The sequence below is a fragment of the Sarcophilus harrisii genome, chromosome 4 (assembly GCF_902635505.1).
Source record: "Sarcophilus harrisii chromosome 4, mSarHar1.11, whole genome shotgun sequence".
In the NCBI taxonomy this organism is placed as follows: Eukaryota; Metazoa; Chordata; class Mammalia; order Dasyuromorphia; family Dasyuridae; genus Sarcophilus; species Sarcophilus harrisii.
The window spans coordinates 98,829,131-98,848,812 of record NC_045429.1 but is presented as its reverse complement, the minus strand read 5'-3'; the positions used below and the strand labels follow the sequence as shown (position 1 = coordinate 98,848,812).

The following is a 19,682-nucleotide window of genomic DNA, read 5'->3' as shown; positions in this document are numbered from 1 at the left end:
GCCACCTTTCCTTCCCCCACTCCAGACCCCCAACCACTGTTTATATTAGCACATCACAGTCCTGACACTTCCAATCTACTCCAAGTCCACAATGACACCCCCAGGGAGTCTGCAGCTTGACTCGAGCTTCTGAGTTATAATTGATGAGTGGGAGCCAGCTGCTTTCCCCCAGACCTCAAAGAAATATTCTTCTTTTTGCCCAATCAAGGCAAAGAAGAAATTGCTCAGCCTCAGGGTGAGTGCTTTAGAAGTGAAGATAGTTAATCACCTATTTTCCCAGATTGGGTATCATTTATATATTGAAATAAAGTAATACAGTGTATTGTATAATATATATATATATATATATATATATATATATATATATACACAGTGTGTATATCACAGAATATTTGAGTATATGGGACTTAGATAGTATACAATCTAAGGTTTTTTAACTTGGGGTCTTTTAAATTTTTTTCTGTGATAAACATATTTCAATATAATTATTTCCTTTATAATTTTGTATGCTTTATTTTAAGCACTTAATTAACCATAATTCTGAGAAGGGATCTATACTTTACCAGACCACCCAAGGGGTTCATGACACAAAAAAGGTTAAGAACTCCTGACCTAATTCAACTCTCTCACTTTTCAAATAAGGAGTCTGAGACCCAGAAAAGAGAAGTAGATTGTTTAATGTCTCACGGGTAACAAATGGCAGAGGTGCCCTTAAAATCCAGATCTACCCCAAGCTCAGTGCCCTTAACCCTATAGCACACTTGCTCCCTAGAGTACCTGCTTCCTACATGGAGTGTGTGGGGGGGTATGGGGAGAGGGAGGTATTTCTTGAGTTCTGAGTACTTACCCTTAATTCTCTATTATTTGCACTAAAGAAAGAAGAAACATGGATAATATAAAAGAATGGAAATGTTAACTTCATCCATTTTTAACTTGAAAGTGAACTCAGAAGTAGATCTGAGATCCTGAATACATTCTCCCTACCTGGTCTTACTCTAAACAGGCATGGGACCTAGCTATGGGATAGTGATGAATTGGTCCCAAGACACTAAAGTAATCAGCAAAGTAAATCCATTTTCAAATAATCAAAGACTGACTTCATATATACTACAAAACTCCCAGTGCTCTCTCAGCACCAGCAAAAATCAATTTCCCTCTTCTTTCTTTCGACTTAAAGAGACTGGCAAGTTCTCAGGCCTTTCCAAAGAAAGATGGCAAGCACTTGCCACAAATGCCCAAGATTTTGCTGAATTCTCCTATAAGATTGTTCAGACATTGCCCTGGTGTGAAGTACTCCTAAAGCACAACCCTTTGCTCTGATGTAGGAGACACTATGTTGCGAGACATCTTGCCATCTGATACTCCTCCTGTTCCCAAACTCACTAAAAAGAAGATACAAATGCATTTCCCAAAAGGAAACAATTAAGAGTAGGCAGCTGAGTGCCCTTATTCTGTAGCCCAATGGACTCTTGGACTGGTTAGCCCACAGAAGTTCCAGAGTCAACAGTGAGGTTAGGAAAACCCAAGTTAGCAAAGGTGTAGTTACACACAGCACAGGTGTATAGTTACAGTCTCTTGGACTCACCACTGTCTATGTCAGTATGATTTCTTAAGGACGAATCATTATGGGGATGGTCTGTAATAAACAAAAGAACATGAGCAAACAGGAGGCAAGAGAGAAATCAAGGGCAGCATAAACAGGAAGAGGCAGAATAGAAATGAGAAGCCACAAAAACAGCCATTATTGAAGACCAAAGCAAAGGTCTCTTGTAAAGGAAAGATATGAAAAGAAATTCAGAAAAGAAAGTCTGGGATTTTTTTTGGTACTAAACAAGCAACACAGCCCAGCTCCAAATGGGGTGAAGGAAGACGAAATCCTGCAGAGATGAAGATAAGGAAAAATAAAAAATGGAAAGAACATTTCTGAACATTGAGGGCAACTGTCACCACTACCATCACACCAGACATCTGCATAGGACTTTATGTTTTCTGAAATGGTTTATACAAAGTTGATGTGTGTGCACAATAGGTCAGTGAGGTAGGCAGGGCAGGAACTATTATATTCATTTCACAGATGAGAAAGCTTGAGTTCAAAAGAATTAAGCCTGATAATGGATGTGGATTTTAAAGCCTTAGGTTGGAATTCTAGCTTTGCTACTTATTAAGAAGGAATCCTTGGAGAAGTACTTGAACTGTGCCTCAGTACAAAAAAGCTCATACATCATAGCATCATTGTGTGAGAGCATATGAAATATATGTGAAAGTGCATCGTAGGATCGTAGGTGGAAGGAAGCTCAGACTAAATCATCGAGTTAAACTGCCTCACTTATAAATGAGGAAACATGCCCAGGGTCACACAGCTCATAAATATCTGAGGCAGGATTTGAATTCAAGCCTTCTTGACTCTCAAATCCACCACTCTATCCACTAACTGCCTTGTATGTTTTATAATTAAGTCATTATGATTATTATTATTAGTCAGACTATTTTTAAGTCAACAAATATTGATTTTAAATTAAATATTAAAATTAAATATTGACAATAAATAAGTCAATAAAGAACTACCTTCTTTTTAAAATGTGATAATGATAGCTAGCATTCATGTAGCACTTTAAGCTTTGCAAAGCTCCTTACATGTGTTGTGTAAGGTACTCCACTCCTGTGGAGTAAGATAATATTGTCATTATTTTAGAGATGAGAACACTGAGACTGAGAGAGATGATGACTTGCTCAGAGTCACAGCTAGGAAGCATCTGAAGCAGGGTATGAATGAGCATTTTTCTGACTCTATTGGGCTGCACCTAAGAACAGTTCATTCCTTATAAAATCCTCCAGTTCCTGGGAAAGTGGGTCTTTCACCTTGTTGAAGGTAGCCAGAGATAAAAGATGGACTAAATAGGAGAGGTATTGATGACAAGAGACCCCATCAATCCCATCAGAAGATTAAGACCACAGGTAGCAGGAAAGTGTCGATGGTAGTAGTGGAGAAATCCTTTTTTAAATAAGAAGAGATCAAGAGTAGCTAGCATCACCAGTGGGACTGAGATCCCTCAGAAATCTACTCCAACTATGTGCTGATGGAGAACTCAGGAATAGTACCCCAGTTCTCCTCTAGGTTTAGCTGCTGCCTAAGAGAAGACTCTCAGCGGAAAGATGTCCCTGTTAAGAGGAAGTCTAATATTTCACAGACAGTTTTCCCAATAGCTGCGAGATTTGAGCTTTAAAAATGGGGAGAAACTTAGGGAAGGTTGGAAGTAGGAAGCTCTGGTCTGAGAAATGTTTGCAAATGAAGTCCTGAATCCAAGAGCCGAGAATAAAAAGGGATTTATTTAGGATAAAACAAGTACAAAGACTTGGTTTCCAATGAACAAACCAACCCAGTTTGCTTTTATTTGAAACTAGGATGCCTTTCTGGCCCTAGGGCTCCAGACAGGCTCCCAATCTCTCCTCAAAGACAGAGCCATACTGGTCCTTTGGAAGAGAGTAGGGGAGTCATACAAATGACCCTAAATGTCCTTTTTTTTTTAAACCACTAACTCTTTCTTGGACACTGGCTTCAAGTTCTGACAGTGGCCAGTGTAATTCGGAAAGGGTAGGGGTGGTGATGCTGATGTTAGCCAAACCATCATCCCAGAGAATCCAAGAGCATAGTCTGCTGCCAGAAGGGGCAGATGGATGTGCCAGAAAATTTGCATATTTGAATTGAGATCAAATCTTATTACAATTAACTTCAATGGAGGTGTCTCAACCCCTTCATTATCCTGAGATTTTGTTGTATTGAAATATTTTTCAGAAATATGAGGGTCAGACTCCTGGCTTTGAAGGCTTTGCACTATCTGAAGTTATTTAGTTGAGCAAAATTTGTGATAAAGGATTAGATCCTATTAATTAGTCTGGCCTGGAAGAAGTTACTGAAGCTTAATGGGGGAAAACTCAGACCCATTTTTTTTTCTGAGCTTCAGGTTCCTTTAAGTATTTATTCAACAATTATTTATTAAATTTATTACTGTGTGCAAAGCAATGTGCTAGACACAGTGAGAGATAGATCACAAAGTTTAGATGAGACAGCCCTGCCTTCCTGCAGCTTCCAGTCTAGTTGTTAACATTTTGTAATTTGACCCAGAAAAGGGGAATACAGAAAAGTCAGGACTTAGACACAGGGCAGTGTGTGGTATGGTGAGAGCTGAGATTTGGTGACTACACTAGGAAGGAAGGTTATCTAAAAGCCCTCACTTCTAGCTATGAGGACTTTTATCTTTTTAAGGCTCCATCAGAAGTTCTTAAGGAGAACATAGCTCGGCACCCGTTGCTCAGCACATAACATACAATCCCAGAAACCAGAAGGGTCTGAGAGTATCCTTGCCAGAAAGCTAGACAGAAGCATGTCCTTGGAAAGACCTAGGGCTGACTAGGGACTGGGCCAAGAACAAATTCGTTCGCATCTTTTTGAGAAATTGGTTCCCTTTAACCTTTCTGGAATCCAAAGTCAAATAAAAATTGTATTTAGACAAGCCATGCCCTTTCTCCTTTTCTAAGCTGCAGGTAACTAAATATTGGCTGAGATGAAATATTCTCTCTACAAATACAAATCTGAGCCAGTGGGCTGAGAAATGGTCCCTTTGAGCACTTCCTTTCTACTTTGCCAACCCCAAACTCTCAGCCTTTGTTTTAAAGATCTGAGAAAAAGTCTGTGCTTTCAAAATTTCTTTAACTTTCATGTACAAAAAAGGCAGAATGGTGATGTTCTGGATAATGGCACTCACTGCTAGGTTGTCTGAGAAGGTCAAAGCTACTTCCCAGCCAGGTCTGTCCCTAAGAACACACTAGGAAGCTGCAAGAGTCTCACAGCCAAAGTGGGAGGGAGGAAATACCAATGCACTCTTCTGTGGGATAGGAGTACCTCCCTTCTAGTTCTAAAGAACATTTATTCTAAGCTCCACTTCTAAGCTTCTAAGCTAATGCACCCATTTCTGGTTGTATTCTACATTCTTCTTTTCTCCTCTTCTCGCCTTCTTAACTTGATTAAGCAGGGGGATTTCTTAATACTACTGAAGTCATCCCCTCATATCCCTCCTTCCAGCAGAACAGCCCCCTCCCACTTTCTCTGAAACCTTGGCGGGCAATATAAAGAAAATTTTAAAAGCCAAAAGAAAAAAAGATATTCTTATTGAATATATACAGCCCATCATGCATTTTCTTTTCATGTGCTCAAACCAAGGTCATTATCCTCCATCATCCCAGTAGTTTGAGGAGTGCATGGATATTCTTACTGAATACATACAGTCCATCATATATTTTCTTTTCATGTGTTCAAAACAAAGCCATTACCTTCTATCATCCCAGTAGTTTGAGGAGTGCATGGATATTCTTCTTGAATACAAACAATCCATCATGCATTTTCTTTTCATGTGCTCAAACCAAGGCCATTATATATGAATACATCCTTTTTCTACCTCACAGACCCATGGCTTCAAGGCTGACCCCTGCCTCACTGGGGATGCTCCCATGTCCTAGGCATATTGCATTGTCCTTCAATCTGCCAGTTGGCGGGCCCTTGTCCTGGCTTGGGCTGCAGAGGCATTTTGGACAACCTAGATTTCTTCTCTAGGAAGAGGTTTCTTCCTGGACTTGGCAAAAGTAGGAGGAAACTAGGGAGGGATGAGTGTGTGAGGAATGGGGAATGAAGCTGGAAAATGAACCCAAAGAGTCCCCACAGCTATTCTTAGATCATGGCAATTACAAGGATTCTCCAGTTTCCCAACCTGCTCCAGCTGTTTTAACAAATCCCCATGAAAACTGGACCTGAGCCCTTCCAATGCTACTACTACCCACTTACCTGTCCCCAAGGCACACATTACAGTGTGACATGTCTGTGCCTCTCAGAACAGAGTGATTGATTAAGGATTGACTAACACAGCATCACAGAGTAATGTACACAAGGACAAAAAGAAAAGAGAAAGAGACGGAAGGAGGCAGAAGAGGATGGGACAGAGTAGTGGACAGCAGAGAGGAGGAGGAGGAAGAACAGATAAAGGACAGCATGAAGAGGAGACAGAAAAGCAGGGTCTGAAAGCAGGACATAGACAGGTGGCAGACAGGGCAGGAGGATGAACTAAAAGCAAGGAAGCCATCAGTTCTGGGTTCTCACGTAAGGTCCCCTAGTACAATCTTCTTTGTTGTTGTTTTTGTTTCCAGGCAACAAAGAAATAAAGAAAATGAAATAAGAGCCCCAGACTATGGGTTCTCCAAGTCTAGTCAGGAGGGTGCTTTAGCAGACATTCTCTCACCCACCCCCTATCTTGGCAGCCCCACAAGCAACCATGGTGACTTCAGAAAGCAGGGAGAAAAAGCATCACTCTTCTAGAAACCTGTTTAAGTCAACCCTTCTTGTTTATCCTGCCTCCTTTCCTGCCTCCCCCAGGTCCCCTTAGAAGGCGACTGCTTAGACACAGAATAGAATGTTTGAGATCTGAAGCTGTGGATCTTGCAACTTCAGTATTTCGGGGACTCTCAATCCAATCTTTTATGGGCAGATAGGGGAGGCAGGCCTTTGAAGGTCCCTATGGCAAAGGTTTGATAGGAGCCCAACTTTTCCTTGCTACTCAGCACATCTCCAGGCTGTCTGCCCTCAGGCAGTGTGGGCTCAAGGAATGCAGTGTTTTATATCAGTCGGATAGAACTGGGAAGGAAACACCATAACGACCAGGGTAGTCACGGGGAGAATGATGATGCATTCCAAAGCCAAATACAAAAGAACTTTTGAGGAGAGATCATTAAAAATTGGCTAATCCTATTTTTGGCTAGACATCAAGCATGTGATAATGAGGCTAGGCGACAATTTAGGAAAAGATTAAAGGCCAACTTCAGCATCAGGTCTTAGGATATGCCATTCTCTGGGCAAAAAAAGCAGTTCCAGGAACAATGACCATGGGAAGCCCTAGGAAGACCCATTGCATCCAAAATAATCCCAATAGACTTTGGACAGAAAGTGCCATCTGCATGCAGAAAAGGAACTATGGAGAATGAATGTGAATCAACACATGCTATGTTCACTTCTTTTTCTTTTTTTAAATCTCATGGTTTTTCCATTTTGCTCTGATTTTTCTCTCCCAACATGATTTATAAAGCAATGTGTATTAAAAATAAATAAATTTTAAAAAAAGAAAGACTCACTACAAAGAATAGGGGACCAGGGAGTTCCAGCTTGATTGAACCCCTATCCCTTCTCTTCCCACCTCCTCAAGTCTCTTTCCAGGCTTTGGGTCACACTTACTGGTAAGGACCTTGAGCGTGAATGGATTTTTCTGCTGGATGGTGTGCGTAAAGTGGAAGCGGGCATTGCAGCTGTAGTCAGTCTTGGCGTCCTGAAGCATCACATTAGAGAAGTACAGATCCCCATTCTGGCCTTGGGAGACACGCTTGTCCTGATTAATAGGCTCCATCGCTGAAATAAGGAAGCACCTGGTTAGGAGATACTTAGCCCAGGTTCTTTCCATCCCACAGAGGCATCCATGAACCAGGGGCTCAGAGGATCATGGCTCCCCGGGCCAATGGCAAGACCATGTGGAACTGAATTGATTCTAGGATTTCAGAACTGGAAAGGACATAGAAGTCATCTAGTCTAAATCCCTCGTGTTCTGGCAAGGGACAACTGATTCAGAGAGTTAAACCAAGTTAAAACCAAGATTGGAACACAGGCCCTCAGACTGTAAATTCAAACAATATTTTGTTGACTTTTATTGTTGTTGTTTAGTCATTATTCAGTCATGTCTGACTCTTTGTGACCCCATTTGGAGTTTTCTTGGCAGAGATACTGGAGTGGTTTGCCATTTCCTTCTCCAGCTCATTTTACAATTGAGAAAACTGAGGCAAACAGGGTTAAGTCACTCATCCAGAGTCACAGAGTTAGTAAGTGTCTGAGGCCCGATTTGAACTCAGGAAGATAGATCTTGAAATCTTTATGTTTAAATCTCAAAATTGATCAAGAATTATCCACTTGGGTGAGTAATAACTGATTTAATAATTAAAGAATGCTAATTCCATTCATGTTTATCAAATGAATGAATGTTATTCCCTTTTCCCTTTTAGCACCCTCCCCCATCACAAATGATGTGTCTTCCAGGAGAAAATGAGATTCAAAAAACAATGCTCTTGGTGAAACTATGCATGTAAGGTTGCATTCTCCTAATTTTCTAATAGTCCTTTCCAAATATTTTATTCTCAATTAATAATGATAAAAATAACATCTAGTATTTAGTTGATGCTTTAAATTAAAGTTCATAAAGTATTTCATATAGGTTATCTTATTTGATTCCGACAACTACTCTGTGAGGTAGGTATTATTATTATTTTCATTTTATAGATGAGTAAACTGAGACTAAGAGAAGATGTCACTTGCCCAAGGCCACACAACTAATGTCTGAGGTAGATGTAGAACTCCTCAACAATCTATCCCTTGCCTCACCTATGCTGCTAATGATGCCATGGGAGTGAAGTGTGATCCCCACATGGGCCTGTTAATTCTACACAGAGAATAATGCTGGCTTACAGCCACAAACTTTGCCTTAAGACCAGGTAATGTCATGGTCACAGGGGAAACAGAAAAGACAGAGAAAAACTAACTCAGAATCTGTGCTCCTTCATCATCTGTCATTAGCAGGTCTTCAAATAAGGATATTTTCCCCATTCTCTCTTCAAGACACATTCCTGTATCTTACTAGACTTACTTTAGTGGGAAGGAGGAACTAAGGGATTAAATAAATCATTCACTGCTGAAACAAAGCAATAGCTGAGGCATAAATAGCTCCCAGAATGATAATTCCACATCCCTCTGCTCTCAACATGTCCCTCCCATTATTCCTCTATAGAAAGCATGAATATCTCCACCTGTACCACAGTATGTCACAGGATGGCTAAGCCCATGTCTTGCTATTCCTTGAATGTGGTGACTTACTATTAACTTGCCTCTTGCCATCTTATTCATTGGACTTTGTTTACTATAAGAGTCTTCCCACCTGGAGGATCATGAGGGTGACTTGGATTCTTCTAATTCACTCCCAACTACCTCCCCTCTTTTCTCTGCATCTTCCTCTCCCAACGAGACTTACAGCTGCTCATCCAGAAGATGACAGGAGATGGTAACCCAGGAGGGGGGTTGCACTGGAGGGTCAGGGGGGCTCCCTCTTGAACCACTACAGGATCCAGATTTTCCTTGGGCCACAAGGGTGATTCTGTGGGGAATAGAAGGTGGTTGATGAGAACAGGATGGGAACAGGGGAGAGAGAAAAGGTTAAAGAAGAGGTGAGAGGGGATAAGAACTGGAAGAGAGAGGAGAGAAATGAGGCAGGGAAACAAGGAGGGCAAGAGAAGGGCAGAGTGGGGGGCAATGAGGGCAGGATGAAGCAAATGAGACAGAGTAAGAGTGAAACTGGTCTTAACTCTGAGTTGAATTTCTTCTAGGTTATCCCATCTCTTATCCATTCTCCACTTAACACCCAGTGTCAGTCAGAGTAGGGTATCAAGATGTTTTTATATTGACTTCTGAAAATTTTTGCTTCCTCTTAGTATTCCATCCCCCTGAATCTCCCTGTCTCTCTCCCTCTCTTTTTCTCTCCCTCCCTTCTTCTCTTTCTCCCTCCCTCCTTTCTTTCTTCTCCCCCTCCCTCCTTTCTTTCTTCTCCCCCTCTCTATTTTACTCTCTCTCACTCTCACACATACACATGCACAATGGTACACAGAAAGTGAGAGTCTATTGTCTGGAGGCAGGGGAATGGGCGAGATGGCCTCAGTGATGCTAAGAATTAGAATTGCATAATTAGTTAGGAAAGCTAGATAAAGGGTGGAGACCATTTTTCTTGGCCAGAATGATCTTCCCCAACCATCTCTCCATGGTTTTCCCAAGGAGCCACAACTACCCAGAAGGCCACATAACCTAACTTGATCTCTGCCAGATGCTACTCCCAAGCAACTCACTTGACACCTGAAGAAAAATCCTGTTAGATACAGCCGTCCCAAACTTGTTGCGTGCAAAGCACTGGTATTCTCCCTCATACTCTTCGGGTCGTCCACCACTCCGGAAGTCAATCACCAGTGTCCCTGACCGGCGAAACATTGACACCCGGGGGTCCTTGGCCACGTTGAAGAACCGGCTATTTCGTGTCCATTGGAAACTGTGGAGGGAAAGGAGACAGTGGCAGAAGAACAAGGAAGGGACCAAAGCTCTAGACTGAGAATACTGGGCATCCCTTCATCATTCTTGATGTTCTTCTTCTAATGTCAGTTCTTTGAACCACAAAGATACTTAATCTAATTCCTCTTTAGAACAGGGAACCATCAAGTTAATGATGAATTTGAATGGGTGAAAATTTCCATCTTTTATTTTTTACTAACTTTTAACTAAAATTAATTATTAATAGGACAATTAATTACAAATTATTAATTATTCATATTCCACATTTATATTATCTATCATGTACATGAATTATGAATGGATAAACCACTCTTCTGAAAAAGGGTTCATAGATTTTTCCAGTTTGTCAAAAGAGTCTATGTCACCAAAAAAAAAAAAAAAAAAAAAGGTTAAGAATCCCTGTGTTAGAGAGGCAATCAGACTAGTGCCACTTGCCTTGAATTAGGGCTATCAAAACTAATGCCAGAAGCAAGGTCGCCTTTGTCAATATTCCTGCTGGGGCCTCTCTTCCTTCCTGAGAGGACTAATTTTTCTTTGCTCCAAGTTATTGAAGAAATAATCTGGATCTTCCAAACATTCAGCAAGCCCCTTATTTGACCTGTCCAATGGCCTTCTGATCTTGCATGAACCTTCAGATTCTCAGAAATGAAAAGTGCCTAGGAGACCATCTAGTTTAACTCAGAGAAGAGGCCAAGAGAAACTAAGTAGTTTGCCCGAAGTCACACAGCCAGACAATGGCAAAGCTAAAACTCTAGACTTATCTTCATTACTGTAGGGTGATGAGGTGACTGTAAGCTCATTAAGTACAGGTTCTGTCTTTTGCTTCTTTTTGTATCCCTAGCACCTAGCACAGTGCCTAGTACATAGGCAACACTTAATAAATGTTTATTTATTAGTTGATTTTAGATGACAAAACAGGACAGGTGGAATTCACCAATGGAGATTTCCCTCTAGATCGACATTAATCTACGGGTATTTTTACTTTCCCAAAATACTTTGATATTTTCTTTTCTTTCCTTGACTCAAAATACCACACTCCTTTAGATTTAGAGTCAGAAGGCTTATATTCAAATCCTACTACTTACTACCTTCAATTTATCCTGAATATATTTTATTTATACTATTGGTAAGTTGTCTTTTTGATTAGACTGTAAGCTCCTTGACCTAGGGCATAACCACTCTGACCTTCAGTTTTCTCATCTGTAAAATGAGAGGGCTGGTCTAGGTAATTTCTAAGGTGCCTTCTATTTCTCCATCTATGGTCCTATGATCTCTTACTTCACTGCGTTTCCTACTTATGCAATGCTAAATGAAGCTGAAGAAAATCATGAGACCATGCTAACTAGGTCTACTACAAATTTATATTACATAATCTCAACTTGACTGTCAGTGCAATAAGGCAATCCTTTCCCACCTTCCAAACCCTTCTCCTTACTAAGGCCAGCTTTTCTTCCTGCACAAGTGATCACCTTCCTTTCTGTCTTCTCTCTCCAGCAGAGACCACAGTAAAACAAAATGAGTTATATCATAAGAGGCTTCATTTATAAGTTAGAAAGAATTATTTGCTGGTTAAATGAAAGTGACTGATGAAAGGTAATAGAGTATCTATAATAATAATAGTCAATATTTATATAGGTTTCAGGGTTTACAAAGTCTTTTACAGACTCTCCAGGTTTCAAGGGATCTTCATAGCTCCCCTAGGAAGCCATTTTTTGGATGAGAAAACTAAGGGATGTGGTGGGCCTTAATCAAGGTCATGCGGCTAGTGAGTGCAGGGCCAGAACTCAAAACTATGTCCTAAATACACAACAGAAAGGAGAGGGTTCTGCAAATCAAGAACCCCGGGTTCTAAGAGGAACCTTGCTACCTGTATAACCACAGAACATGATTTAACCTGTTTAAGCTTCATTCCCTCATTGGTAAAATTAAAGAGCTGGATTAAATAAATGATTTCTAAGCCCATTCTAGGTCTAAGCTCTCACCTAGATAGGATGGAACATCCCCCTTTCAAGGTCCCGTTGGTCCATTCTCCCCATCCCTTCCAGAACTTCAGACTTTACCTGTCAATGAACTTACCTGGGGGCAGGGTTTCCTTTTGCTTCACACTCAATGAGGATGTTATCCCGAGGGTCCACGATGTAATTTTTCACTGACTGCTTGGTGATGGTTGGGGGCTGAGATACTGTAATAGTACACATAAAAAAAGAATGGGCTGTAGTGGTGGGATTTCTGACTATCTCTGGGAGGGGGAAGCTGCATGGGCGGGATGTGGGAGCTTAGGAACTGACAGAGGAATTAGTGTTTGTACCAAGGGGATGTCTGGTGATGTACTTCAGAATCTTCTCTGAAGTCAGGTTCACAGATGGGAATTCAAGGAAGGGGAACACAAGGACCTAGCAGATACCCTCTCTAGGAAGGAACAGGTCCTCTCAGAGCATTGCAGACTTAACAGGCATCTCTGGCACTGAAGTCTCCATTCAGCTGTCAGCTAATTCTAGATTATGGAATTCAATCATGAATCTGGAGTTAGAAGTGACCTTGTAGGTCATCTCAATTTATTGATAAGGGACTGGGAGTTACCTAAAGTCATGCAGACCATGAGTGCTGGGGGTACCATTTGAATCCAACTCCTTTGAATTCAAAGCTTACATTCTACCATATTGTCTGTCAGATAGTTACCAAGTGGTAACTGCCCCCTAACTGAGGATAGGGCCAGAGCTGCCTTAAGTGTCCCAAAGAACTTGCTGAGAGGACACCCCTGTTTCTGTGAAGCTAAAGCTAGTTCCTCTTTCTCTGGGCCCTTGGATGCTGGAGCTCCCACATACTACTCTGTGATTCTTGTACCATGTCTCCCAGACTCACCAACTTGAACCTTCACCTAAATCTCATTTTTTTCTTTCCTTGCTTACAACAGGATGATTGCATCATATTCTTCCTTTTCCTTTCTATCACAGGAAGAAAGGGGTCAACTGTGACTGTCTATGTGTCTTGCTTTTCCACTCCCCCACAACCCATGTAGGGACTTTGGCCAAAGTGACCCTAGCCCAGGGGAGGAATCCCCGCCCAACCCTGAAAGTAGACACAATTCATGGGAGCTTTTAGCAGATAGTATTTTTAGGGGTCAGGATGCTCGGAGGGTTCCAGAGGATACTTGCCCAAGAAAGTTGACCCTCCTTCCCCCCACCCCCAGCAGGCAGCAAGCACTGACCAATAGTTCAGACCCAGAAGATCAAGGGTGGAACTTACGCTCATTTTGAATGTTTGCTGTTAGTTCCGATGGGTTAGCATTGTAGGGGTAGGGGAGAAAAGAAGAACAATGGTTATCATAACGTCTTAAATTTCTACTCAACCCCAGCATGCAGGGACATAGGGTGGGGGTGGGATGGGAACAGAAGGACAGGAAAGAGCTGGATTTTTCCCTTTTCCCAACACAAGGATCAGTGGTGGAATTAGGGAGGATATATGGGGAAGAGAAGGTTGATACACTGTCTACAATTCTACTGCTCAGATCCTATAATGAGGGGTAGGAAGAGCTGTAGAAAGTTCTTTGGTGCTGGAAGTCCAAAGTCTGACAAAGTAGGAAAGGCTGACATTCTCAATGAAGCGTGGATGCTAAATTGAACAAAATCCCTGAGACAGCTGGAATCTAAAATAGACACCCAAATGACAAAGATTTTCTCAGTTGATCAGAGAATGGATGACACCATGGTGTAAGAGAGGGTGAAAGTTGAGCAATGTCAATGCTAAGAAAGGTTGGTGGTACCAGGTTGAAGATGAGACATCATGAGAAGACTGAGGTCTCAAGGGGTCCATCTTCTCTCCCACATCTCTTTCGTCTTTCCCAGAGGAACTCAGGAAGAGTTCAAGAACTCCCTTCCTCCCACCAGCCTTCATAAACAACCTCTAAAGACCAGGTGAATTGTAGTAGTGTAATGTAATTTTGTTCTAATGAACAGTGTGACATGGATATTTTATTTCTGATTGGAAAGACCTGGAAATAAAATAAAACTGATACCCAATTTCTTTGTAGGGCTCTGGTCCTATTCAAGATAAGGGAGGGGTCCCAGTTCCTAAATCCTTTTGGATTTAGTTTTGAGTCAGCAAATTGATTTGGAAATTTTGTTTTGCTTGACTAGCTGGGATGTTAGAAGTAGTCAGCAATTAGGGGTGATATGCTTATATTTATCACTTCTGCTAGCCTTACAGGTAAATGCAACATAACACTTTTATTTACTTTTGACACATTGTTTAAAAGTTGTGATAGTATGCTAAGGTTTTAATTTTTTCTAAGAGAGATTATTGTAGAAGCTAGAAGGCTGTTAGAGTATATGGAACAGCTGTCAGGATATTTCTGTTGCCAGGTTGTGTCCTAGCTTGATTTGAAGGAAAATTATCAAGAACTCAGAAAATATGGGATGGAAGAGTCAGTAAGGACCAACAAAAGAGAGAGAAACAGGAAGAAGTCATGGAAAGAAGGAAGAAAGAGGGAAGAAAGATGAGATACCCAGGATAATTAGCATAAAGCCAAACTAGAAATGACAAAAGAAAGATTTCTAATAATGAGAATTACTTGAAGATGGAATGGTTGTGAAGTCTTAAATTCTCTGTCTCTGGAAGTATTTACAAAGGGGCTATATAGCAAAGATTTTCATAGAATGAAAGAATGTCTGAGATGGAAGGGACCACCCACAAGGAAGAGATGCCAGTCAAACCCCATCCATTGCTCTTTCTGCTCCATCATAGTGCTTCTCCCCTTGTGATGGAGGTGATTCCTGCATGAGGTAAGGGAATCAAACAGATAATCTAAAATGAGTGAGATTTTTATGAGTTTATAAGGAGACAGAAAAGTGGAAAAGGAAGGTTAGTGAGAAGGACTGAAGGGTTTGTTACTACATCATATACTGCAAAAAGTATGATCACATAAGGAGATTTTTAAAATATTAATTTTTCCATCATAAAAGGCCAGAAAGGGTGAACTTATATAGGTTACAGAAGAGAGACTTTGCCAATTTTTGTTTTCCCTCGGGCTGGTCCTGGAGGGAGAAAGACAGAGATAAAATAAAGACTTCTGGATGAGAAACAAGCCTCCACCATTACTGATTGAATAGTCCAAAGAGGTCTTTTCAGGGGGATTGACAAAGTCTGTGGACTTCATGCAAGAGAATAAGTCAGAAAAATTAGGGAAATGTCAAAAGCCAAAGAGAGGTAGGTATAAGAGGGTGAGGTGGAAAAATGGCAGTATTTCCTAGAGAATTATGGCTGAGATGGGAATGAAGCCATTGACTTTACCTTTCCTTGTCTGATTTACTCTTGAAGGGACATTGCTTTCCTGGATCTGAACATTTTTTGTGATTGTTTAAGAGTGGTAACTAGCTTAATTTCTAGATGGAAATCCAAGAAAGAGGGAAACTTGATCTCTCAGTAGCTAGCATTTATATAGCACTTCGAGGTCTCACAGAGCACTTTGTAACAACCCTGTGAGGTAAGTGCTATTATTATGATTCCTATTTTACAGATAGGAAACTGAGGCTGAGACTGGTTAAGTTACTTGCCCAAGATCATACAACTGGTGAGTTTCTGCAGTACACTCATTAAGTGTACCAGCAAGCTGCTTCATCTGTCAAAATGGGAGAATTGGACTTAAATCATAGGGGTTTTCAGTCAGAAGAGTGCTGGACCCAAGTTCAAATCTTAATGCAGAGACTTACCAGCTGTGTGACCATGAGCAAGTAATTGAACCATTCTCAGCCTCAGTTTCCCTATCTGTAAAATGGGCATAATAATAGCACTTACCTCACAGGGTTGTTATAAAATGCCTAACATCACACGACAAATAACTAATAACAGGACCAAGGCAGGACTCACTCAAGTTTAGGTCTCCAAATTAATTGTTCTTTCCACCACTCTGTACTTCCTCCCTGCCAGGGATTCTGGTTTCTAGAGAACACACACCTTCCATTGCTAAAGGTATCACAAAGAATGATTTCAAGGTCTGGAAACCCTGTGTTATCCCTTTTCTTCTATATATTCTTTAAGAAGGAGCTACTAAGTGTCAAGCTTTTATTTTATATATGCATTAGAGACCAAAGTTAGAAGGGATCCTAGACACCATTTAATTCAACCTTGTTTTCTCATAAATGAAGAAGCTAAGGCCTATGGGCTTAAATGGGCTTCACCAAGGTCACATAGCTAATTAAAGCACAATTGTCCAGTGATCTTTTCATTCCATCTTGCTGCCTCTTCTGGAGCCCATCAGGATATCAGGCAGCCTCTCTCTCTTTCCCCTGACATTCAGGGACCTGAGAAGCAGGGGATGGCTGGAAGGCCTGAAAGCACTATTATTCTTCTGATTATACCACCTACAAAAACATCCATGGGGCAGCAAAGAATACCAAGACATCCAGATCAGGGGGAGGAAGAACAGCTGGCTGGGGGCTTCTTGCTCCATAGGGGAATGACATCTGGAGTCACTGAAGTATAATTAAAGAATTAATTACCAGGGCTGAATGGACTCCAAAGAAAGGCCTGCACTTAATCTACCATGTGAAAACTCTGTCTAACCAGAAGATGAGGATTATAAATAAATTCACACATTCTGTACAGCCAAACTCCTTCCTACGTGTGACTTGGAGACTCCAAGGCCATACCACCTGCCCCTCTCTCTTGCCATTGGACTTCCTTTATGGCCATGTCAAGAAAAGAATGCCTTTGCCCTTGGAGTTCCCAAAGGGGAGGAAGAGTTCTCCAATCGGGCTCTATGGGGTAAGGGGGTAGGGACAGATGCAAGGGAGACCCGTGTCTGATTTCTTTTGTTCAAGTGCTTCCTTTCTTTCCCTGAGTTAGGGGTCTGCTCTGATGTGGACAGTGTCTTAGGCTGTTGCCCAGTGGGAGACCGTTTCTGAAGGTCAGGCTTGGGGTTGGGGCACAAAGTGAGCCTCCTGCCTGGACCGCCCTCTCCGTGGGGACCTAGGAGAAGAATGCTGAGTCTCTGGAGGGAGTAGGGGGAGGAAATGGGGGAAGGATGCCAACGGACTCACTTCTTGGCAAACTACCCTGGCTGGCCAGGCCATTCTTTGCTTTCTGCAAAGGTCACGCTGTTCTGCTTGAGGTTGGTGAGGGAGGAAAGACAGTAGGGTTGGGGAGCTGACTTAGTGGGCTAATGCAGGAGCAGGAGACTGCATGCATCAATGGGGATTTGTGTGGTGACCCTGGGCGCTGTGACAATGGAAAACTCTGGGTCCTTGGGCCAGACAAGGAGCAAAAGCAATTAAACCGTCAAGAAATGGGGAAAATGGAACTGCTGGTGGCAGGCTCTGGAGTTCTCTGGGGCCATGTCGTTCCAGAGCCCCTGTAAGCCAGCAGAGATCACAAGGCAAGATTGACACTAGATCCCAAGCACATTCTATTATGTCTGAGGCACATAGGGCGGCTGATGGATGGACTCGGCTAACTCTGGGATGACATCTGTTGTGTCAGGTCCAGGAGGAGGAAAAAAAAGGGGGGCCCTCCCCAGAAAAGTTTTGGGTCTTATCTGGGGGATCAGGTTTCTGTTGCCTTGCATGGTTTTGCAGCTGCCAATTTCCTTTGTGTGGAGGTATCTTTCTGACTGATGGCGGGGGTCTCTCTGTAGGACTGCAAGTGATAGACACTGAGTATATGGGACTGCCCACATTTAGGGCCTTGATTGTGTACAGTGGGGTGCAGGCTCTACTAGACCAGTCTCTGGAGCAGAAAGCACTTATCCAAGGGCTCCCCCAGACATCAAGAGGGATGAAGTAAAACCAGTAGGAGACAGGATAGTCCAAGTAGAAGGCCAACACTAGATGGAGAGAACAGTGCTGTTCATCCTGACCCTTTACTAATTTTCTACATGAGCCATTTACTTTCTCTGGGTCTTGGTTTTTCTCTGTGTTATTTTACTTTGAATAAAACATTATAAGAAAGCTTGGGTAAAGGGGCAGGTAGAGAAGGGATCTATCATCCCTTCCCCTTACCCAAGCTTCCTTAGAGTATTTTATTCAAAGTAAAATAAGAGAATGAGATTATCCCAAATATAAGGAAACTTGAGATTTAGCTATAATAACCCTGTCATTAATTTATTGGACAATATATAACAATATATAAGGTTATATAACCCTTGGACAAGCCATTCAAAATTTTTCTGGGCCTCAATTTATGGCATGCACACCTTTTGAAAATAACATTTTTGAATGTATAAAATAAAATATATAAGAGTACAAAAGAAATTGAAAGTTAGTTTAAAAAAATCAGGATGTCTTTTTTTTTCCCCATCCAAATTCATGGAGCACCTGAAATTTTCACCCCTTACATTAAGAATTATGACTAGATGACCTTGAAAGTGCCTTCAGCCTTATGATTTGGGTGTTCTTTGTCAGAAAGGTGCTACTATGGAGATTGCCTGTGGTTGCATTGGCTGCCTCTTCAGAGATGCAGCTGTTTTAGTAGATTCTGGAGCAATTTATTTATAGATTTGGAGGCTCTGCCCACAGGCCCCAGGGAAGAAGAAGGTGGCAGGTGAGAGCAGAGGTGGGGAGGGGGGAGATGCAGAAGAGAAATGAGCCTTCACTACTTTCTAGATAACCTAATTTCCTTTGCTCCCCAGGGACATGGCCTCATCGAGAGCCTTATTATACTGTCTGCCTAGGTCTGTTAATGAGAAACTCTCCTTGAGCCACTAGCATCCACACATTATGGGAAGAGCCTCTCATTAAAACCACCAGGCTGGGAGAAGTACAGAAAGAGGCACTGGGATTTAATGGATAGAGTGCTGAACTTGGACCAAAAGAATCCTGGAATCAAATCCAACCTCTGACACTTATTAGTTGTATGATCACAGGCAAATCATGTAACTTCACATAATCCTTCTGAGTCTCAATTTCCCATTGTGTAAAATACCACATTCTGTAAAAAATGCCACAGGGTTCTTGTGAGGATTAATTAATGGGCCATGTAAAGCATTATATAAATGGCAACTATTATTATTTTAAGAATAGTGGCAAAGAGAGCCTGCCTCAGAATCAAGAAGATCTGAGTTCAAGTACAGGCCTTGATATATACTGGCTATGTGACTCTTAATAATCAATTAATCTATAATCAACTCTCAAAGATAAGGTACAATATAATTGTCTATGAATGTTTCTCACTAGAGGTTCCATAAAAATAATAATAATAATAATAATAATGATAATGATAATGTAAGCTAACATTTATTTGTATAGCACTTTAAGAATTTACATATGATCTAAATAAAACCCTGTGAGGTAGAGGATTATTATCCTTATTTTTACAGATAAGGAAATTGAAGCTGGCATAGGCTAAATGGACTTACCTAAGGACACACTGCTTATACATGTCTGAGGCAGGACTTAAAATACTAATTCCAAGTTGATAACTCTACCTGATATACCACCCTAACCACCTAACTTTAAAAGTTAAACCTAACTTTAAAAAACTTGTCCTAAGTCTGGGCAAG

At 41.4% G+C, this 19,682-nt stretch overlaps 1 protein-coding gene across 18 annotated transcripts in view; it reads right to left on the bottom strand.

The window, feature by feature from the left end:
* NFASC (neurofascin) overlaps positions 1-19,682 on the bottom strand; it is a 240,772-nt gene that overhangs the window by 82,334 nt on the left and 138,756 nt on the right. For 12 of the 18 annotated variants that reach the window (XM_003767634.4, XM_031937208.1, XM_031937212.1 and 9 more), the window contains exons 5-9: positions 13,436-13,453; positions 12,266-12,371; positions 9,973-10,169; positions 9,108-9,230; positions 7,274-7,444 (exon numbers count right to left, since the gene is read on the bottom strand). In XM_003767634.4, coding sequence (XP_003767682.4) covers positions 7,274-7,444; positions 9,108-9,230; positions 9,973-10,169; positions 12,266-12,371; positions 13,436-13,453 — 615 coding nt within the window. The remainder of the gene's footprint in view (positions 1-7,273; positions 7,445-9,107; positions 9,231-9,972; positions 10,170-12,265; positions 12,372-13,435; positions 13,454-19,682) is intronic. The other 6 variants (XM_031937207.1, XM_023501926.2, XM_031937215.1 and 3 more) reach the window with 1 other exon arrangement.